This window comes from Impatiens glandulifera, unplaced genomic scaffold (genome assembly GCF_907164915.1).
Source record: "Impatiens glandulifera unplaced genomic scaffold, dImpGla2.1, whole genome shotgun sequence".
Lineage (NCBI taxonomy): Eukaryota > Viridiplantae > Streptophyta > Magnoliopsida > Ericales > Balsaminaceae > Impatiens > Impatiens glandulifera.
In genome coordinates this window covers 1-25,001 of record NW_025918981.1, presented here as the reverse complement: position 1 = coordinate 25,001, position 25,001 = coordinate 1, and the positions used below count along the sequence as shown (strand labels likewise).

At 32.4% G+C, this 25,001-nt stretch overlaps 1 protein-coding gene and 1 pseudogene across 1 annotated transcript; one reads left to right on the top strand and one right to left on the bottom strand.

Annotated features, from left to right (window-relative positions):
- Positions 1 to 14,351: 14,351 nt before the first annotated feature.
- On the top strand, positions 14,352 to 15,569 carry LOC124917270 (annotated as a pseudogene).
- A 3,031-nt stretch (positions 15,570 to 18,600) lies between these two features.
- Positions 18,601 to 19,100, bottom strand: LOC124917268 (18.1 kDa class I heat shock protein-like). Its single transcript, XM_047457742.1, has one exon. The coding sequence runs from the start codon at positions 19,081 to 19,083 to the stop codon at positions 18,604 to 18,606; it is 480 nt and encodes a 159-aa protein (XP_047313698.1). The 5' UTR covers positions 19,084 to 19,100; the 3' UTR covers positions 18,601 to 18,603.
- Between the last annotated feature and the right edge of the window lie 5,901 nt (positions 19,101 to 25,001).

Below are 25,001 nucleotides of genomic sequence, written 5' to 3'. Positions count from 1 at the left end.
ACATAAAACATGTCGATATTTATTTTAATATTTTAAAATAAAAAATTTAAATCTAAATAAATGTATAGAAACTCAAAAAATATTTTATTAAAATATTTTATTAATTTTTAAATCGAATGACTACTCTATAATTCAAAAGGCCAACTATTTAAAATTGTTTTTAAATAAATAATTTTAAATCAAAATTTCTTTATTTAAAATTACAATTTGGTTCCTCTCTCTTTTATAAGATTTGAAAACAAAAGTAAATTATGAAATGTTAATTATTGAATCCATCACGTAGAGTACATGTCTTCTAACTATTGTGACTTCGATTCCCACATAATATGGTGAGTGAGTTATATATTTGAATTCTTCAGTTGACAATTCTTATAAAAATTACAAAAATTAATGTGAAGAGTTTTGTTTACAAAATAAATTAACCATTAAAATTATATAAATTTATATTTTTGACATAAGATAAATATGAGATATTATTTTATTTACGTAAGTTGTCTTAACCGATAGAACGATTGTCATAGACGACAAGTAGGGGTAGTTATCAAGTTATTGACATCAAGATAAATATGAGATAATATGAAGATTTTTGTCTACAAAATATATCAACCATTGAAATTAGATAAACAAATATATTCTTAACTTAGACTAAATATAAAATATTGTTTAATTAACATAAGCCGTCTTAGATCAACTTGTTGAGCACATGCCTTTTAATAATGTGGTTGTGGACTAGTTATTTGAGTTCTTCACTTAACAATTATTACAAAAATAAAATAATTCGTAAAAAATAATTAATGTGCATATTTTTGTCTACAAAATATATCAACCATTAATTTATAATTTATTATATCCTTAAGCTAAATATGAAATATAACTTTATCAACAATAATCGTCTTAGCTCAGATGGTAGAGCGCATGCCTTTTAACCATGTGTTCGTGCCTTCGTTTGCCACAAACTGCGAGAGGGTAGCTATTCGAGTTCTTGACTTGATAATTTTTACATAATTACAATAACTAACAAAGAATAAAAATTAATGTGAATATTTTGTTGAGGAGATGAGGAGATGAATAGGGGTGTTCATCGGTTTGGTTTTCGGGTTATTCGAGTTTTTGATTCGGGTTCTTCGATTTTTTATTTTTTTAAGCAAATTCGAAAACCGAATCGATTTGAATAAATTCAAATTCCGTTTATTCGAATTCGGTGAATTTGAATTCGGTTTGAATTCGGTCGGATATTCGGTTTAGACCAAATATACATCACCTACCCATAAGATAATTTTTTAAAAAGATTTAACAAAATAAATAAGTTGTTAAAGAGATCTTATCTACTTAAATTATAAAAAAAATATAAATCACGCAAACTTGGCTTAGTGACTAACACTAATATATATTCGACAATTGAACGACAAAAGTAAAATAGTGCCGACGACGACAATATATGGCGGTTGAGAGGTGTGAACAACTAGAGAAAGGGGAAAATGAATGAAGGATTATAGATTTAATGTAGGCATCTAGTAGGAGGCCCATAATAATTTATTATATTATATGTAATAAATTATATAATATATAATAAAAATAAATAATAAAAATGAAATCGGTTTTTAGTTTGGTTTTCGAGTTGAAACCTAAACTCGAAAACTAAACCGAAAACCGTATTTGAATTAGAATCAGTTTAAAATTCGATTCGAAAACCGAAAATATAATTTGAATTCAGTGAATTCGAATTCGGTCGAATATTCGGTTTATACTAAATATTGAACACCCTTAGAGATGAGAGGTTAATTAGGGTGGATAAATGTGGAATGAGAAAGAAATTTTATATATTATAAAATGTGTGAGCAAACGTGAGTTGTTTGACTGAAGTGAAAGTGTATAAATGATCTTTCATTTTACTTTGACTTAAATTTCGAAACTTAAAACTTTTTAAAAACTGAAGATGAGATTGTCTCTACTGCGGAAAAAATGATTTAAATCAATTTAAACACGGACGACGATCCTCAGATCGTACCGATCGGCCAAAGTTCAAGAATGTCTAGAAATTGTTGAGCTACTGAAAGCCAACAAAGACTTTTTCGCCTGCTCATACAAGGACATGCCAGGAATTCATCCAAAGATAAAACAACATCACATTCCTTTATATCCTGACGATGAGCTAGTAAAGAAAAGCTTAGACGGATGAAAGAGGAAGTTATAAATAAAATTCGAGAAGAAGTCCGAAAGCAACTTATAGCTGGATTTGTTGAGGTAGTGGAATATCAATGTAGTCCCCGTTCTAAAGAAACACAGAAAACTACGTGTGTGTAAATTATTGGGATCTTAATAAGATCAGTCATAAAGATCACTTCACGTCACCACACATCGACATACTTGTCGACCATGCTTCCGTACATGAACTTTTATCATTCATGGATGGATTTTCAAGATACAACTAAATCTTGATGGCCCCACACGACAAGGAAAATACCACGTACATAATAAAAGTATGAACTATCTGTTATAGGGTCATGCCTTTCAGTGTTAAGAATATAGGAGTCAACTATCAAAGGGAAACCACCATTATCTTTCATGACATGATCCACAAGGAAGTGGAAGTATATTTTGACAACATGATTTTCAAATCAAAGGATCGAGAAGGACATGTCCTAAACCACGAAAAAAACATGTAATGAATCAGGAAATACCAGCTATGATCCAATCTAAAGAAATACATCTTCGGAGTCACAACTTGTAAAATACTAGGTTTCTTAATCACATAGAGGGGCATCAAAGCCGATCCCTCTAAGCTTGAAGTAATCACGGCTATGCCGGTCCCTCGAAACGAAAGAGAGATCCAAGGATTTTTGGGTAAAACTTAATACATTAGTCGATTCATCAGTAAACTTACTATGACATGCAATCCACTATTTAAGTTGTTGAAGAATGATCAAAAGCTTATGTGGGATGAATACTATCAATAAGTGTTTGATAGAATCAAGGATTATTTAAAATCTCTTCCAATACTCATGCTTCCTAGGGCCGACATTCCTCTCATCCTATACCTTACTGTAACAAACACGGTGGCTCAAGATAACGAGGAAAAAGTCTAAACTGTTGTTTACTAAATTAGTGAGAGGATGACTATGTGAAGTTAATTATACTCCAGCTAAAAGATATGTTGGGCCTTAGCATGGATCACCAAAAAGTTGAGACACTACATGAAAGCACACCCCCATGAAGTTGGTATCAAGAATGGATCCAATTTATTTCTTGTTCCAATGAACTCTTCTGTCACCAAGGCTAGCCAAATGGATGATGATGTTATTCGAATACGACATAGCCTACAAGGTACATAAATCCATCAAATGAAGCATTGTCGTAGACTTCCTTGCTGAACAACCCAACATGGTTAAGTTAGAAGACGAACTCGAATTTCCTGGTGAGGGAATTATGAGTTTAACATCAAAAAACATGGAAACTGATGTTTAACGAGCTTCCGAAAAGTTAGGTTACAAAATTGAGATTTTGTTTGTCGACCTAAAAGGGACGTACAACCCAATATCCATAAAACTCGAATATCCCGTCACCAATAACGGGACATGCTTCCTGGGCCTCAAATTGGCATATAAAAAAGGGGAAACTAAGCTAGAAGTCATTGATGACTCTAACTTGGTCATATCCCAAGCCAATGACATGTGGCAAGTGAAAGGGGAAAACATGAAACCCTATCACACCCACTTGAATAAACTCATGAACAAATTTGTTTAAGTATCATTTGTTCACGCTACAAGAAGTCAAAATCGCTTTGCAGATGATCTAGGTACTTTAGAAGCCTTGACTCAAAGGTTTTGTAAGTTCTTTTTAGTTTGTAGGTGATTATCCCCAGAGCAATCCTCCATTGAAGGTTTTTGAAGTAAAAGAATCTGAATAAACCCCATAAAAGCGAGGCCTATAGCCCCAAATTGAGAAAGAACACCTTAACGTTACTTTTGTTAAAGAATGAGATGTTTAAACTCATGCTTTGGGAACAAAAAACCAAAAAATTAAAGTGTCAAAAAAAGAATCGGAATAAACTCCGAAAATCTCTAAACAATTTGAAAAATATTCATGTGTTTGTTATGGTATTAAAATTACCATTTGTGCTGACTCAGAGTCTAGTCTTCATTGCTACGACAAGAGAAAAATGTAGCAATTTTACAAGATACACCCCGGAACGAAAAATGAACATGGCTCAAGTGGTCAAGGTATTTAAATCACCATTTGTTGCCAATCCAATATCTAAATCTAGATTGCATATGAAAAAGGCACGTATGTACTGATTCTACGAAATATACCCACAAGCCAACAAAATAGAAAATAAAAGAAGAAAGAAAATGGCATATGAAAACCCAAAGAAGAAAGTCAAAAGCCCCACCCAAATGTTTTTGCGATGAGTCGAACTATCAAGAAATGTGGTTCAGGGCTAAGCAACTAAAAATAAGTTGCACTCTTTTATCAAAAGGTCAGAATGACCTTCCTCGAGTGTTATGATCATGTAGAATCGTGTGTATACGAGATCGAATTTATAGTCGATATCTCAAAAGTTGGTGAAAAAGAAATCTTATTTTTTGATGAAAGAAAAATCATCACGAAGGACGTAAAAGATGTTCAAAACCTAGCTCTAAATACGTTTCGAATCCGAACACGTCATGATTCATTTCAAAGGATCAAGGTTCATTCCAATCTCAAAAAAGAAAAGAGATAAACAAGGATAAGACGTGGGAAACAAAAAAAATGTTTCTTTATCTAAAACACGTGTCGTTTCTCCATAAGTAAGGCTTGAAATCGTCGATTGACGAATTTCAATTAGCTGCGAAGGACATTTTGAAAAAAAATAGGGAAAACAAGGATTATGTTGAAATAATCCCTTAAAAGGCATATAGCCACGACCGATACTGCAAAAGCAAAATAAGCAAAATCGCGTCTCTTAAACTCAATATGTTGATAGGTACGTGAGATTATTCGTACACAATCCTGTTCAAACCCTAATTATGTTAGGTATTCATAACATTGTCTATTGATATGTGCGATAAATCGTTTTTATACGATTCCGCTAACAACTATAATTGTAGTTAGGTATCCAAAATGCTATCTATTGATAGGTGCGATAGATCATTTTTATACGATTCTACTAAAAACCCTAATTTTAGTTAAGTATCCAAAACCCTATTTTTTGATAGGTACGATAGATCGTTTTTTGACGATTGCTCTAAAAACCCTAATTGTAGTTAGGTATCCAAAACCCTATCTGTTGATAGGTGCAATAGATCGTTTTTATATGTTTCAATTAAAAAACACTAATTGTAATTATGTATCTAAAACCCTATATGTTGGTAGGTGCGATAAATCATTTTTCATAAGATTCCACAAAAAACCCTAAAGATAGTTTGGTATCAAAAATCCTATCTATTGATAGGTACAAAAGATTGTTTGTACACAATTCTGTTGTAAGCGTAGAAATTATTTGTAAAGATGATCAGTTAACAACCTTGTCTATCGACAAGGACCTAAAATCGTTCATACACGATTCTGCAAACTATATATCGATAGGTCGAGACATCATTTATATATGGTTCTGTTAGAAACTCAATCTGTTTATAGGTGCGCTCATCGTTCGTACACGATTCTACTAGAAAACTTTATATGATGATAGGTCGAGACATCTTTTGTATATAGTTCCGTTAAAAACCCTATATGTCGATAGTTCGAGACATCATTTGTATTTGATTCTGTTAGAAACTTTATCTCTAGATAGGTGCGCTAATCGTTTGTACACGATTCCTCTTATAAACCTTGTTTGTCAATAGGTCAAGACATCGTTTAGATACGATTCCCTAAAAACCCTATATCTCGATAGGTAGCACCTCTCCCACCATCACTAAGTCCAAACATCTCTAACAAAAACCCTATCATTCGAGTTTGTCAACAAGCACAATGATCATTCATACATGATCCTAACCAAACCCTATAACTCGATAAGTCATCAATTCAAACCCTGTTATACGAATAGGTATCTCAAAACCCTATCTTCGGTAGGTCCACAAACAAAACCCTATCACCCGATAGGTAACGAAGCCACGTTTCATGATAGCATACTCAGGCAAACCTTATCTCTTGATAGGTACCAAGACAAAAACCCAATCATCTGAATAGGTATCCAAACTCTATCACCCAAATAGGTATCCAAACCCTATCATTCGAATAGGTATTTCTTCTCAAATTCTAAAATATCAAGCCTTGTTTGTCAACAAGACCAACATCATTATTTGCATAGGATTTTCGAATCGAACTCTATCTATTGATAGGTCCTCAAACAAAAAACTATCGCCGAATAGGTATCAAAATCCTATCGTATGAATAGGTACTCTACAAATCCCTATCTCTCGATAGGTGCTTTAATACAAACCATATCTCCCAAATAGGTATTCCAAACCCTATCACTCAATAGATATTTAAGCCTTGTTTTTTGACAATCACAACTATTATTTGTATATTCATGTTCAAATCCTATTTTCCGATAGGTAATTCCACAAAGTCCTTTTCGAAATCCTATATTTTGATAGGTACTCCAATGAAGTCTCATTCCATGATATAGTCCTGTTTTGAACCTGTTCTCCGAAAACTTTTCTATTACGAATTCCCTAAACATGAACTCCTATTTATTGATGGCACTTAACTTTTGCAACAAACAATAAAGATACTTTGATCATATATACATGATCACAAGATATTAAGTCTCATTAGGAAAGCTTGTTAGCTTTCTCACTAAGACATGTCCGTTGATAATTCTCATGATCATAAGTTTATGATCGACATGAAATGTTACTTATTAGTAACCCACATGAAACGCTACTAAATCTTTCACGTTCTCTACATTTCTCATAATAATAACCCTTAGTCATTTAAACATGAATAAAACAATAGATTATTCATGTTTTATTCATGTTTTACTCATAATAATAACCATTAGAATTATCGTTACTCCATGAATTTTACGGATACTTTGTCAAGTTCTGTAAAATAGGATTTTCAAGAATCATCCTTGTTAGGATAAACAACAAAGAAAGGATTTCCTAAAGCAACACTTAGAAGAACCTCGACGAATGCTATGTATAGCATCAACAAATCATTCCAACCGCTACACGCTACATGTTCTATCTTTCTTAACTCCCTCATTATAAATTGGACAAGATAATTTATTGTTAGATGTCATAATCGAATAAACGTTTTCAAAAACCAATTTGTTGTATTCTAACTCGATTCTAGAGGGACACTCTGTAAGCACTAAAAATTGACACTCCAATATATAATATTAAAATAATTATTTTAAATCATTTTTAAATAAATAAGATCAAAATAATTATTTTGAAGCCAAAGAAACGCGCGTCCGGGCCACAATGGAATAACTAACGCCCCGTTAGTCAGGACGCAAACGGACCGCCCAAACGCAATGTTGTTGGATAGAATGCTAACAGCACGTCCGAATACGCTCAACACGACGCCATTTTGAACGCCACCTTCGTCTTCAACGCGACGCTGGAGTGGATAAGCTCTAAAGACTGTGTTGATCTTGTCTTTTTGAAACTTGACCATTGGTCCACCAAATTTATTGATTCAAACTATAGAATGATCAACCTACGATGGTGATCATTCTTCCCTACGAAATAGGGATGAATCATCCCTATTCCGGGCACTTGAGCCAAGAATAGTCAAAACACCATTAATGGCTTTTGGCGATCCACTAGGCTGGATAATTCGACTTAAGAATGTTATAAATAGATTCTTTAAGTGATTCTGAAGTGAAGGAACCAACTCATAACCTCCGATTCGAAGAAAATCAAAATCCTCTATTAAAGCTTGAAGTTTTTGGATTTTTTTGAATTTTCTATTTTAGGCCTTAAAACATGGATCTAAGCATCCAAAAAGCTTCCATAAAAATTAAAGAGTGTTCTTCAATCCTTGGTAAGGTTCCAATCACCTTCTAATTCATATTTACAATTTTAATTTGAAATTTTTATATTTCAAATTGCATAATCTTATGCTTACTATTTATGGTGTTTTATTGTTGGAAATTCATCTCTAGATGATTTAGAAAGTAATTGGATAGGATAACCGATCAATCGATCTAAATAATAAAAACCCAAAATTGAATTTTAAAAATAGAAAACGGGTTTGCTATTCTTGGGTTAATTTTGTTGAATCACAACCCAAAAAACTTCCCAACTTGATTATAATGATGTTGGGTAACTATTTGGATCATGTTTGATCAAAATCAATTTTTTTAAAATATATTGATTTTTTTTAGATTTTAATTGGTCAAAACGAACAGCTAGTGTTCTTATTTTGGTACCAATCAAGTATATGTTATAAAAGAAAGATAGTGGGATAGCACATTACACTTCAAAACAACTTTAAAATAATAAAAACTCGATTTTTTATCACAAAGTGTTTTGAACAAATTGATCATCATCTAGGTCGATTGATACCTTGAGATGATGATCAACTTGTTCTTGGGAACTTTGTGAAGCTACCCAAGCTTTTCGATCAAAGAATCAGACCTAAAAAAATAAATTACAAAAAAACTGCACTTTGTGTGTTTGAGGACCGAGGCTCGTTAGCCTAGGACCAAAAAAATCGAACATAGGATCGAGACCTAGGACCAATGTTCTTGAGCAAATCGAGACCTAGGACCTATATTCTCGAGCTAGGACTGTGAGATTCGACTAGAGATTTTTACTTAAGACCGAGACTCCCTAACCTTAGGACCCAGAGTCCTAACCCGAGGATTTAGAGTTTTAACCTTGGGACTAAGACTCCATAACCCTAGGACCAAGAGTCTTAACGCTAGGACCGAGAGTCCTAATAGTAGGACCAAGAGTCCTAACCCTAAAACCGAGAGTTCTAACCTTAGGACCAAGACTCCCTAACCCTATCACCAAGATTCATATCCCTAGGACCGAGGGTTCTAACCTTAGTACCGAGACTCCCTAACCCTAGGACTGAAAGCTCCCAAACCCAAGACCGAGAAACTTAGTCACGAGCTAACCTATGACTAAAAGTTTTATACACCTAGAACGGTAAGATCAGTCAATGACCGAGAGTTCTTAGAACCTCGATCGAGGGACTTCGATCCTTAAACCGAAGATACCGAGCCTCGACCTGGAACAAGGGTCTTATGATCTCGACCCATTAAAACGAACACCAGACCTAAGACTATTGGTTCCACTTTAATAAATCCAAAATTAAATTTATAATTTAAGGACTCCAAATAATTTCTAAAAATCTCGAAAAATAGAAAATGCATTTTAAATATTTTTGGGATATTTTCACAAAATATTTCAAGAAAGACTTGTTTGGTGTTTATTTCTAAACCTGAATGCCTATAAAATTAAATTAAATTCTTCACGTAATTCCTCCCCTATTATTATCTACAACAGGCACTCACATTTAAATGTTGATGTCTCAATACTTTAAATAACACTAAATCTAGAAGCATGATTAGGACCGGAAGAATAAACGATTATAACTCAAATATTATATAACCGATTTTCAAAAGCTAACTTTATAAGTAGAGACCGTTTTGAAAACGGTTATTGAGGATGAAGCACGAAAACTCTTTTCTGAGTATCAACAAACTACGAACTAAATTTTTTTTTAGTAAATACGTTTGAATACGTATGCCAAGTTTTACTGATTTTTTTAAAAATCAATTGGCGACTCCATTTCAAAATAAATAATCTTTTAAATTAATTTTATTTAATAAATTTAAATTAAATGATTTCTTAAAAAATCAAATTGTGATTTGATTATGGTAAGTCTCTGGAATTTAAAATTGAACCCGAAATTAATTGTTTTTAATTAATTTCAAAAATTTGTCAGTAACTAGTAAAATCTTTTAAAAATAATGTTTTATTTTTTAAAAAAAATCATGAAAAGCAAACTGAGGTTGAATTTCTAGAATATCGAGATTTTCACAAGAACCTAATATGAAGGGGTTTTTCTGGGAGTTACAAGTTCAATTGTATTAATTATATTGAATATATTTTTCTATTCAAATATTATTCGTATTTTATTAAGTATTTGACACATTAGTTACATATCTAAAAATTATTGTAATGTTTTTTATTGAAATTGTTTTATATCTTTATCATGTGCATAACACGATAATCTTAGTAGGATATATAATGATGTTTAAGTCCAAATTACTCTAATTTTCGGGTCGAGAGCTGTGGTTAATTTGGATATATATGTGAGAGTAAATAGATATTTGAGTCGGGTCATAATGACTCACCCATGAATTGAAACGGTTATATATACAATGATGTTTAATTCCAAATTGCTCCAATTTATCGGGTCGTAGGTTGACCCACCCATAAATTGAAATAGTTAAATTTACAAAATTAAATAAAAAAATGTTATATATAAGTCTCGAACTTACTTTCTAATAACATAAGTACAACACTTTAATTAAGTGCGCTAAAAATGCTTTATATATTAATTTTAACATAAAATTTGATGAACATATGTGTTTGCTAACAATATACGTTCAACATTTTACCAACAAAACTAATAAGATTTATATTTTATATTCTATAATTTAAAATGTATATAGATAATGAATTTATTAAGAAAATTTTATAAAATTGATGTGTAAGTATCTCTGTAAACATTAAAAATCTGTACACTAATTTATAAATTTATAAAATTAAAATATTTATTTTGATTTATTTTATAATAAATAAAATTAAAATAATTAAATCCAAAGCCAAAACCATATTAAAATAATTAATTAGATTAATTATTTTGATATAAAGCCTAATCAATGAAGGAAAATTGCCAAAATAAAAAATAAAATTATTTGGAATATATGTTGTACTCATTTATCTTAAAATAATTTTAGAAAATAATCAAGGGATTAAAATATAAAATTAAGAATGAAACGAGGTACCCATTTCATCTCCAAAAACTATTTATTTAACCTTAAAATATACAAAAAAAAAAAATGAAACAAAATTAATTGGTAAAATATTTTCCATATTTATTTTAACATTTTGTGTATTTAAAAAGATCAAAATTAAAGGCATAAGAGTGAAAGAATAATCAATTTCAAACAAACCTTTAAGGTTTTAATATTAAAATAACAGGCGTAATTGGGTGTAGTCGAAATCCTAGAAGAATACTACAGCCGAAACTGTGCTCATCGGCTGAGCACTAAATTTTCATCCAACGCTCCAGACGCACATGTGTAGCCCACTACAACCAAAGACATGCGCACACGAGAAGTACTAGATCGGCTAACGCTTATTAGCTGAATCGCTAACCGAACGCCAAAACGCCAACATTGTTGGACAGACCACTAACGCAACGCGCTAAAGCCATTATACAATGTCATTTTGATTGATACCTTCTTCTTTGTCGCGATCACCGAAAGTTAAAAGATGTAGTCCCATCTTTGATTTCTCAAAGATGAAATACAACATACAACCAACCATTTTGGCTGATTCAAAGGTTAAAATAATCACCCCATCATAGGGATCATTTCTCATACATCAATAGGGATGATTCATACCTATTTCATTATGTGGCCGGAAGAACATCCAAAATTCCATTAATGACTTTTGACTTATTCGATCCACTTGAAACCCACAACCAACTTCAAGAGGCTATAAATAACCTCTCTAAACAAATCCGAAGCCAATAGAACAATTTTCTAACTTCAAATCAAACATTTTCAATAATCCGCCAATAAAGTTTCAAGTTTTTGTATTTTTTGAAAACTTCACCTAAGGCCTTAAAGCTTAGATCTTAGCATTTCCCTAAGGGTCTAGGAATGTTCTCCAATCCTTTGTAAAATTCCAATCACCCTCTAATTCATATTTGCAATTTGAAATTTGTATATTTCAAATTTCATAAGCTTGTGTGCTTACTGTTTATAGTTGGAAATCAATTCTAAGATTATTTATAAACTTTCTAGATAGGTTAGAAATAATCAATTAACCTTAAACAGAAAAACCCAAATTTGAATTTTAAAAATAAAAAATGGGTTTATTGTTCTTGGGCTAATTCCATTGAATCCCAGCCCAGAAAGCATCCCATTATGATTGTAATAATGACGGACAACTGTTTGGATCATGTTTGATCAAAATAAATTTTGAGTTCTTGATTTGGTCAAAACAAACAATTAGTGTTCTTGTGTAAGTACAAATCGAATATATGATATATAAGGAAGTTATTGGAAAACTCATTTCTCCTCAAAACAACTTTAAAACTAAAAATTCAAATTTTGATAAAAAATTGTTTTGAATGATTTGATCATCATTCAAGTTGATTAATACATTGAGATAATGATCAACATGTTTTTGGGAGATTTGTTAAACTACCTAATCTCTTGGATCAAAGAATCCAAGTTCAAAACAAAATTACAAAACCTTGCGCTTTTGTGTTCTAAGGACGGAGAGGTCCGACCGACAACCTTCGGTCCAGACCAAGACATAGGACCAAGAGGTTCGACCGAGAAATAAGATAGGACCGACAAGTCCGACCGATATTCTTGAGCTAAAAGAGAGAGGTCAAACCGATATTCATTTAAATATTGTTTTTCAATATTTTAAATAACGCTAAAATCTAGGAGCATGACTAGAATTAGGAGAATAATCGGTTAAAACTTAAGTGTGATACAACTGTTTTTCAAAAGCCAACTTTATAAGTAGAGACCATTTTTAAAACGGGTACGGAGGATGAAATGTGAAAGCTCTTTCCTGAGTATCACCAAATTATGAACTAAAAGAAACTTTGGCCAATACGTTCATAAATGTATGTCACTTTTATTGATTTTCAAAAAACAATAGTAGGCTACTCTGTTTCAAAACAAATAATCTTTAAAATGAATTATGTTTAATTAATTTAAACTGACGAATTTATAAAAAATAATATTATAAATTAATTATTTAAAATCTCCTGATTATTTAAAATGAAAACACTCCAAATTAATTATTTTTAATTTATTTCAAAAGCGATTATGGATCATTTAAAAATCTTTTATATCAATGGTTTTATTTAAAAAAAAATCGATGCAAACCGGTGTTAAAATTCTCAAATTTCATGTTTTTCACGAAAATCAAAATAAATGTTTTTTCTGCGGGTTACAATCACAAGGGAATACACATAAATTTTACAATCCAAATATATTACGGGAGGAAATCCATATAAGCTTATTGTGCTTCTCGGTGCTTAAGTAAACAAATAACAATTATATCTACTATGTTTATTTATTTATTTTTAATTTGTAAAACACTCTTTAGGGAAATATAATTATCCCAAACTTTTGAGGTTGATAATTTTTTTTCTTAAATTTATGTAATTTCATTATTCTCTTATGTTGTAGATTCTTTGAAAAATATTATTATTAATTTTCATTATCAACATGTTTGTCTTATAATCATTATTTTTTTAGATTTATTGTTGATTTTATAATAAAGCCAATATTTGTAGATCATTTTGGGCTATTCACTCCTAGTACATCTTTATTATTTTATATATTTGAAAAGTCTTAATAACAATTTTAAATTTTAGTTCTTATAAGGTCTTTATAATTACCAGTCAAAAGATATATTTGTTTATTGTGATATATGAATGAATATCCTTACTTATACTATTAAATTTCGAAAAATAAAATATTGATTAATAATTTTAAATATTATACATAGTCTTTTAGAGTTGCAACATAGTCAGCAATTTTTTTTATGATTGAGATGAAAGAGTTTAAACTCACAATATTGTTCAATAATTTATAAAAAAAAATATTATTGATCAATTGTTGTTTATGCCAATTATCAATATCACTATCTGATTTGATATATACATTTTGGAGACCATTTTAATAAAGATGTTTAATTGTTTATTTCTGTTTGAAATAGTGGGTCATAAGGGAAATTTGATGAAATGACCCTCATAAGTAGTCTAATTCCAAAAAAGGCCCACGGTTGATAAAGTTGGCAAAAAGGGCCTTTTTGCCCTGTGAAAAGTCTGTAATACTCTTCGAGCGCCTGTTTTACTGCTCAACTACGAGAAATGTATTTCTCGCATTTGGTATTTCTCGCATTTGGTGCTCAATTACGAGAAATGTATTTCTCGCATTTGGTATTTCTCACATTTTGTGCTCAATTACGAGAAATGTATTTCTCGCATTTGGTATTTCTCGCATTTGGTATTTCTCGCCTTTGGTATTTCTTGCATTTGGTAAATATTCTCCGGCCATGAACCCTAAATTTAGGGTTCTCATATAAATACTCTAAAACCCTAATTTCACATTGTTCTTGTATTCTGAAGCTGCCAAAATGTCGAAGCGAGGTTAGTGTTTTCATCTTCTATACAATTCTTTATTAACTACATGTTTGATACTTGATAGTAATTCAATGTTGAAAAACAACGTGTTTCAGGTCTTCCTGTGGCGGCTACGGTCAACTGTGCCGACAATACCGGCACGAAGAATCTCTACATCATATCAGTGAAGGGGATCAAAAGTCGTTTTAATCGATTGCCGTCTGCTTGTGTGGGAGATATGGTTATGGCGACGGTGAAGAAAGGGAAACCTGATTTGAGAAAGAAGGTCATGCCTGCTGTCATTGTTAGATAACGCAAGCCCTGGCGCCGAAAGGATGGAGTGTTCATGTATTTGGAAGGTGATTTAGTAGATTCTGATTTTGTTTTGTGTTATAACTTGTTACTTGTTTAACCAATTCCTTATTATTCTTTACTAGAACAGTTAGACTGAAGAACCCACTCTTTTCACGATCTGATTGATACAATCCCTTATTTGATTACAACTATGGCAAATCAAACAATTTGAAAAGCATGCACATTTCCACAAGTAAACAACTTAACCAAACAAAGCTCATCATAATCAGATATCTGTTTTGAAAATTAAAGTGTCATTTAGTTAGTGTACAATTTGACTTTTTGATTGATTGTCATGTCTCACTTCATCATCACAATGCCTTTAACCCCCTTCTTCACTGCAATTCACTTTTGTATGACAAACTCTCAATGTTGAGGATTTAGAATTAGTTTTTCTTTAGTATTGGTTTTCAAGGGTATTGGGTATTGTATATACCCACTAAGATATTAAAGAAAGAGTATTAGGATAATGAATAGAGTTTATGGTATGATGAATGATGTATTTAGAAACACTATACTTACTTATTTGCGTTCAAAGTCTTACCTACTTCTTGGTCTTCTCCATTTTGAACAATCACAACACAATTTTTTTATATATATGAAATTTGTTGATTGTAATATGTAAATATCTTGGTTGATAAATATGTTGTTACTATGCAGATAATGCTGGTGTGATAGTGAATCCTAAGGGACAAATGAAAGGTAAAAAATGTCTCAAAATGTGTTAAATTACTATATCATCTTTAGGCCTCATTCATTCACTCACCATTATTTGTTTGATGGTAAAAAAACCAGGTTCTGCCATTACTGATCCAATTGGGAAGGAATGTGCTGATTTATGGCCCAGAATTGCAAGTGCCGCCAATGTTATTGTCTGATAAAGTCGGGGGACTCTTTTGCTTTTAAAAAACTTTTCAATTTTGTTTTTGATTCACAACTGAGATTAGAATCATATAACCTTTCAATTCTTGTGATACGCATAACATATTTATGAATGTTGATGTATGTGAGTGCTTTCAATTTTGGGTCATACCAAACATGCTATTCAAATATGTAAAACATCTAGTCAAGAAAATGTGAAATAAATAAAGCAGATGGTTAAAAGGTTTATATCTAATACCAACATATATAATGTCAACAAATCTTACAGGAAAAATCAAAAGTCGCAAGGAGTTTTTGTGTTCTTATCAAGGCCCATAGTTAGCCTCTTAATTTCTCCATAGTTAGCCTCAAGGAGTTTTTGTGTTCTTATCAAGGCCCATAGTTAGCCTCTTAATTTCTCCATAGTTAGCCTCTTATTGACATGATTCCATTAAGATTATAGTTGTTGAAGCATGAGTCTGTTGGATTGACATGAAATAAAGAAAATTATGTATCTTATATAAAGGATATTTTAGCTATCACTTTAAGAGATTGTGCATGTTTTATGATGGAAAATGCTTATAAATTTGTACTCGTAAAATGAAACCAGACAATGATTTGTCAATTATCATCTGATTTCGGTTTTCATATTCATAAAAGTATTTCAAAATAGGAATTTTTCAGCCTGCGGTTTTAATAACATAATGAGTTTAGCAAAAAAATAATAAATATTTGGATATAAACTGACTGTAAAACTCCACAAATAAACTGTAATTTTCATTCAACAATCTAACTGTAAGAACTCCATAAATAAATTGTAATTGACATAGTGTTTGCTTAAAGATGATGCAAAAGAGAGACATAAAGACAGTAATAGTTTACACACTTAAACAGATTCGGGTTCAACCTAACAAACATATTTCACTGTTCTTCGTCACTATCATTCCCGAAAACTGAAGCTATTGGAATCTTTGCCTTCTTCTTTGTCGAGCTACTGTTTGAAATCTGGCCAACATAAGAAACTGCCTAATTATGAAACAACAATGACAAGAGTCCCAACAGAAGTAACAAGGAAAAACAATTGCCTCCCTTTTTGGCTTAGCTTGTTTTGCAGATTCTTGGACCTTGGCAGTAGAAGCAAGCAACCAGGTAATAAAAACTGTACGCAATTATCAAGACCTTCCAAACTTGATGATATCAATTCCCCTCAAAAGACACACATATAAAAGAAATATGTGCTGCCTTCTGCTAATAAATGTTGATTTTGTAAAAAAAAAAAGCAAGCATCAAGCTCCAATTATCCGGGTATGCACACATACAAACTGCAAAAAGCATACCTCTCGTTTCTTAGCAATCTCCTCCGTCTCCTCTAACTCCACGTCAAGTTTCTTCCTTTGGATATTTTCTTCAGCAGTATAAAAATCATCCTCTTCCTGTTTTCCAATTCCCAATTTTGCATCCCGCATACCAGACTTTATTGGCTCAATTATTCCTTAATATAAATCGAAAAAATAATTTACTACCCAATTATTTGATAGAGAAAACATAACAGATGCACAAACAATGAAGTTCCTGAAGAAATGTTCAATTCTCGTGTCTATGTTGAGAGCTAGTTCACCCATAAAACCTTGCTATAACATATTATAATCAATCTACTTCAATAGGAGAATTGATGTTTATTTACCTTGTTCATCCTTCCCAAGACTTTTTCCTTTCCAACCCATCTTTTGGAGAAATCTAAATCCAATATTAGAAGATGACAATTGTGTATTCAATGAAGCTTGTTCTACATTATCAAGATCAACATTTTAAGTAGGCCTATGATTAATTGGCAGATAAAACACAAGAGTATGAATATCTGAAGTATATGTAAGACAATCAAATTTACTTTTGTAGAAATCCAACAATCGGCAACCTAAGAAACATCTCGATACTTACATCCACCTTTTCCGGCAGTGTATCTCCCGGATTCGTTCCTTGTCTGCTGTTATAGCATCTTTGGTGATTCATTTTATCCTGTATACATAAGACGAAAACCCTTAGAACTAAAGAAGAAACGAAAAAAAATCCAATTAATCACAGAGAGAAAAGATCCAACTTTAGGGATTCAAATTTCTAATCTCATATAATACCAACCATTTCCTTCAAACCCAGTTGACCTATCTAGCCAAGTCTGCATATTTGATGAAAGACCCAATCTCAAAGATTTAATAATTTGAAAGAACAAGATCTAGCTAGAGAATACATACAAGGCTTTGGAAGTTTGGTGTCGAGGTCGGAGCGAACATTGCGTTCGACGGTGATGGGGGCAAGTGGAGCCTCCGATGATAAGGCGTTCTTGTCTTGAGTCGTCATCATGTATGTGTGTTAATCTGATATCCAGAGATGAATGCACCGCGATCTCGTCCTCCATTGGAGATTGTTTTTCGTAGTTTATTGTAATCGAAACCCTAGCCGTTTTCATATATTTTACAAATGTCTGAATCTCAATATATATATATACCAAATGCGAGAAATACCAAATGCGAGAAATACATTTCTCGTAATTGAGCGGTAAAACAGGCGAGCAAGAGGTATTACAGACTTTTTACATGACAAAAAGGCCCTTTTTTGCAAACTTTATCAACCGTGGGCCTTTTTTGAAATTAAACCTCTTAGGAGGAGTGACATTTCATCAAATTTCCAAGTCATAATGCCTATCTAAATTTGAAAGAATAATATTTCTCCTATATAAAAGGATTTTTTTTTTTTTGTCTTTATATACTGTTAGTTAAGATCAAGTCAACACTATTATCATTTTTGTAACAATGTTGAAACAAGCAGTAAAACATTCTCTTTGAATGTAAATTCTCCTTTATGTATTAAAAAAAAACATATTATTTAATTTTACTGATAGACTTCTAACAAATAAGTTGAAAACTTGATTTCATTCACTTCTATCGCCGGATGGATACAAACACAAACTCATACTGAAAATCCTTTTGACAACTCAAGACTCCCACGAAGATAATTATTATGATTATTATTAAGGCTGTTTCTGCAAACCTCTTCTTAGCCGGAAATGTCAATTGACTTCACCTCCGGCTTCTTCTCGGGCTCCTTTGGCACGGTCACCTTGAGGACGCCGTTCTCCATGGTCGCCTTTATCTGCTCCATCTTGGCATTCTCCGGCAACCTGAACCGGCGCTGGAACTTTCCGCTGCTCCGCTCCAGCCGATGCCACTTATCGGTCTTCTCTTCCTGTTCTTTGTTCCTCTCCCCGCTGATCTGAAGAACCCGATCTTCTTCGACCTCCACTTTGACCTCGTCCTTCTTCAACCCAGGTAAGTCTGCCGTAAACACGTGAGCCTCCGGCATTTCCTTCCAGTCGATTCTGGCGGCTGCGAAGGCCGAGGTCTCGCGGTGAGAGGAATTGGAGGAGGAGAAAGGGATTAATCCTGATTCGAAGGTCGAATCCCAGAGGTCTTGAGAGAAGGGATCGAAGAAGACGTTGCTTCGTCGACCGCCAAAAATGCTCGGAATTAAGGCCATCTCTGTGACGATTATCTTGAAAATTGTTAGAAAGCTTTCTTTGTACAAATATATATATCACTTCAATACTCTGCACTTCACTTGGCCTTGGATCGGCTGCGTGCTAGTGCATTTAAGAGCATCCGCAGCGCAAATGACCTCTGCCCTCTTATTTTGTCAAATTAATGTTCCACCTCATCATAAAGCGGACACATATTCAACTTGGGCAAAACAAAATGCTTCTGCCCGCCCTCTTATCTAAATAATTTAAAGGTGTTTTAAATAAATAACTAATTTATACTATTATAACTAATATTCCTATATTATAGGATAATTTAAAAATTTAAACTTTAAAACGTGTTAATATAATTAATAGAAAAATATACTAATTTATTTGAAATATATATTTATTAATTAAATATATATATAACTAATATTAAATAAATTAAAATATAAAATATTTTTATAATTTAAAATATATTATAATATTAAAAACATTATAAGAATAAATTTGAGAATATATAACTAATATTCTTATATTATAGGAAAATTTGAGAATATATAACTAATATTTCTATATTATAATAAAATATAAAATATTTTTATAATTTAAAATATATTATAATATTATTATAATTTAATATATAATTAATATTATTATAATTTAATATATAATTAATATTCCTATTTTATAGTAAAACATTTATTTAATGTTATTATAATATTACTTAAAAATAATAGAAAAAAATATTATAATTAAATATATAACTAATATTCCTATATTATATAATATATTATATTATATAATCATGAAAAAGTAAGAAGAGGGCATGACTGGCATAGAGGGCACTGCCCTCTTTTTCCTTTTATCTATAATGCAAAAAATGAAAAAAACCAATGACCTGCCCTTTTCCACACTGTCCTATGCGGGCACAGCTCATTCGTTGGAGATGCTCTAAAAGCCTGGAGACACAATTCTAGTAACTTCGAGGGCTATCTCACATGGCCTAGATATCCAATATAGAACACGTGTACGAACACCATGATCCCTCTCTTTGACCAAGATTAATCAAATAATTTTAATTTTAATAAAAAACATCACTTCTTTTATAATAATTTTTTTATTTAAAATTAATGATAAAAAAATATATATTAAAAAAATTATTTAATTAAATTAATCAATATTATATGATCAAAAATATATTATAAAAAAACAAATCACATATTAAATAATTTTAATAAAATAAAAAAGAAAATACAAATAAATTTAAACTATATTATTTTATTAAAAAATATAAATATGTCAAAATTTATAGTACATCAATAAATATTTTATCTCATTTTGATACTTTCTAATATTAATTTTCATATCTTCTAATTAATTACCTATCTAAAATTAATATGCAAAAATATTAACAAAAAAATATAGTAAAATGTGAAATTTGACTAAATGATCCTATTAAGAGATCAAATTTGGTAAATAACCCCAAATTAATAAAGTTTGAAAAATGATATTTTGAGCCTGAAATGTCCATATATTTTCCTTAATATCCCTTTCCGGGTTTAAAGGTGTCAAACCCTTTTTATTCCTTTTTTTCATCTTCTCTTCCTTAAAAACCCTAATCCCTCTTTTCATTCTAGGTCTCTTCAACTTCCCGTTATCATGAGCAGTTTCTCCTTCATCCCCCACGATTCTTCAATTTTCCATTCAACATCAGCAATCAAGATCGGTTTCTCCCTCATCCCCACGACTCTCCAACTTCCCATTCAACATCTACAATAGTTGAAGAAGACAACCATCACATTCGATTACCCTCCCTCTTTAGTTTGAAGAAGAAATCCATCGTGAAAATGAGTATGTCAAATGTGCATTTTATGTTATAGTTAGTTGATTCGTGACGATCATGTATGTATTTTTTAGTGACCTGAATACTATGGTTTGTAAAGAATAATATATAGTGCGAGAAAAATACACATTACGCGTGACATAATAATGATACTATGGTTCACGAAGAATACTACATTTGTTAATGACCTGAATACTATAGTTAGTGAAGAATAACATTATTTTAAAAGATTTTAAATGATCCCTCATAGCTTTTGAAATTAATTATAAAAATAATTAATTTAGATTTAAGTTTAAATAATCTTCAGAATTGTTATAATTAATTTTTTTTTAAATATGCGACTAGGATTAATAGCCTCACCCTCGCCCATAGGAACACCCAGATGCTCCATAAACCAGTCGCGTTGGACTGAGAAGCCTACACTCTTCTTGTTCCTAAAATAAACCAACTAGCAGAGATTCAAAAATAAAGTGGATGCCCAGTTGATTGACATACCTTTAGAAATAATCGTCATATAATCGAAACGGTCCCGGTTGTACAGATTGAACGAACCTACCCTGCCCTGAAGAGCCTTCGTCACAATATCGTTTAGAAGAATAAAATGTGGCTTCAGGCCCTTCTTCTTCCCGTTTAATCTAATAGAACTGTCATCGTTTGAGAAAACGATCATCATTTCCGAAATAGTTTCGGATGGAAGCGCCGTGTCAAAGATGTGACCCTCCGATGGTAGTTCGAGGAACTCATCATATACCGATTCACCGAAGGAAATAACCTTTCCATTCACCGTCACCGTTAAATAATCTCCTACCACATTCGCCATCTTGAAGAACGGACCTCCTTTTCATAGAAAATGTAAGGACCGCCGAGATACTTCTGAAGACCAGAGTACTCAAGAGAATGAGACATATCCACAACATCATGTTGATCGAAAGAGTAAACATAATCAAAATCTACCTACAGGGTGTTGTGAGAAAGAGAGATAAGATTCTTGTTGGCCATTTTTTAGAATAGGTGATGAAGATGAACAAGATTTCTTAGAGAGAAGGCAGAGAGAAAACTAGGGTTCTTAAGAAAATTGTAAGCGTAAGAATCCAGAACACATGCAAAATGTCCTTAAATAGAATCTGAAAAGTCACAAGTTTAATCGTCACTTTTTGAGAAAGAAAACCTTCAATTAATTATAGGCGCCTTTTTCCCAAAGGTAGTCATTATTAACTGCGTGTTTACCAAAAATATCTTACTAATTAAGGGTATATTATTTATTTTCTTTAACATTGAAAGACACGTATCTTCAAGTTCTTTGAGTTTAGAAAATAACTGCTTTAATGTTTGCGAGGGAAAGATTAGATGACATCGCATATTGACAACTGTCCTCAATTAATCCGAAGATGAAGCATCTAACTGCACACGTAGTTAGACGTCTAACTTGCTTCTACATTTTGGCGTCTGGGTTGAATAGACGTCTATTAGACGTAGGGGTCTATTAGACGCATGCGTCTAATCACGTTTGTCTTACAGATGTCTATTAGACATAGACGTCTAATTACACTTGAACACCACGTGTTAGACGTATGTCTGGTTAGACGTGAGCATCTAACCACACTTGTCTTATAGACGTCTAAACGTCTATTAGAATCAGACGTCTAATCTGCGTATGTTATAAACCAAGACAATTATCCAACACAGAAGCATAGACTGCATAAGCTAATATATGTATAAATACTTGTTTTTCTTTTGGACGTGCTCGTCTAATGGACCGATTAAATCTTTTGTCTACGTGCATCTGTCTGAGCATTTTAAATATTAAATTTCTCCCTCAATTTATACATATTTAAAATAAATAAATGAATAAATGATTTGAGGTCCTCAAGACCAAAAATATTTTAAAGGAAGAAAAATTTAGTACATAGGAGTGGAAAATGTGCCACTTGTTGATCTTCTGGAGCGTGTTTTCAAAAGAGTGTGCTCCAAGTTTCCTCCATGCAGCTATCCTGTATTACCTACACAAAAATGTATTTACAGCTTTTGGTACCCACATTCACTTGGGTTCTCGATCAATTAGTCCCTTAGAGATCCATATCCGAGTTATTATGATGGATTTCCCATTTTATATTGTAATTAGTGCGTCTTATTTAGGCTTAACAGACGTCTTCCTACTAGCAGTTGATCCCTTAACCTTAGAGGATGATTTTTGTTTAAAACTCCTTGACTTCTTGATATTCAGACTTGCTGGCTGCTTCTATTTTTAGTTTCATCCAACTTATAGTTGGCGGAACATAAGTAATCTTATCCTTTAGGGTTAGATCCTCACAACATGGATCAGTTCCATTATCAGTTAGACTTCCTTTGATAAAGCTTATTGCTTAAGATTGTCATTTGCTGATTTTAACTTCTTACAGGACTTGTCTAAGTCATCGCTATTAAATCCTAAACCGGATTTACATCCGTTAGGCCTTAATAGAATAATCTGATATTTGAAAGTTTCTCCAGACCTTGTCCAAGAACTGACAATATAATTTAAACGTTGGTTTTCAGAAGAAAGAGTTTAAATCTTTTCCTTGAGCGTCTCATTTTTAGATGAGAGCTCATCCATGTTGTTTTCAAAAACTTTTGGTTCGGAGGTTTGAGAAAATTTTGGTTCATCATTTTCAGATTTTGACATTTTTTCATTTTGAGATTCAGATAACTTTCTGTACTCCATGACCATGTCAATGAGTGTAGTAACTAAGTCATCTTATGAAAACTCTTCTGAAGAGAAATCAAATACCTCAGAGTCTTTCTCTTCTCTTGCCATGAAGCAAGCAACCTCTTCATCATCACTATCAGTGGATGATGAGTCATTTGAGTCGCTTTGCATCCACTTAGCCTTGCTGTCAGCCGCCATGAGGGCCTTCAACTCATTTTCGTTGTCTTTCTTCTTCTCATTACGTTTTGGCTTCCTGCACTCCGATTTTTAATGACCTAGTATACCACAGTTAAAACATGTCACGTTAGCCTTAGATTTAGTTTTATCATCATTGTTATTGTTTGAAGAGTTTGAGTTAGAATTGCTCTTCTTCATGAATTTTCCGAATTTCTTCACAAAGAGAGTCATCGCATCGCTGCTGAGCTATTGGAAAGTCGTCTTTACTTCAGTGGCCACTAGTGGCTTCTCAGAAGACACCAAAGCCTTGGTTATGATGGTGGATGTGGGGTGCTCCTCTTCAATCCTAGAGTTCAACTCGAACTCATAAGTCTTCAGATCGGCAAGCAAGTCAAAGAGCTCCATCTTATTGAGGTCTTTGGACTCCCTCATCGCCATAGTCTTGATGTCCCACTCCCTTGGCAAAGCTCGTATGACTTTTATATCAATCTCTCTGTTACGGTAGGTCTTGCCCAGAATAGATAGAGTGGTGACAATTTTATTGAATCTTTCATCAAACTCAAACATCGTTTTCTTCACGACGCATCTTACAGTTTTCAAACTGCTGTGTGGCAACCGTAATCTTGTTTTCTTTGGTTTACTCGTTTCCTTCACAGAGTTGAGTGAGTCTTTCCCAAACTTCTTTGGCAAACTCACAAGATATGATGTAATTGAACATGCTATCGTCAAGAGATCTGTATAAGATACCCATGACCAAATTGTCGAGGTTGTTCTTCCTCTTGTCTTCATTTGTCCAATCAAATCTGTCTTTCTCTATCTTGATAGGGCCTTCTATGACAACACTCCACATGTTATCATCTATGGACGCAAGATGAACACTAACTCTCTTCTTCCACACGATGTAGTTTTCTTTCGAAAACATAGGAATCTTGGAGGAGCTGGCATGTTTAGTTATGATTCTGGTTTTTGTTGGTGCTTGAGAATAGAAAATGAGGCTCTGATATCACTTGATAGGATTGGTGCTAACAATAGAGACTAGGGTCTGACTATTTATAATAGCTTATGATAAACGATTCGATAGTAATCCTATGAGGGATTAATATCTGTTTATATTCTTCAAAAAAATCCTCCGAACTCTTAAAACAGATTCAAGTGCGAAAATGTTCGTCAGATTTGAAGCTTTAAACCAATAAAAGATGAATGACAGAAAATAAATAACACAGGGAGTT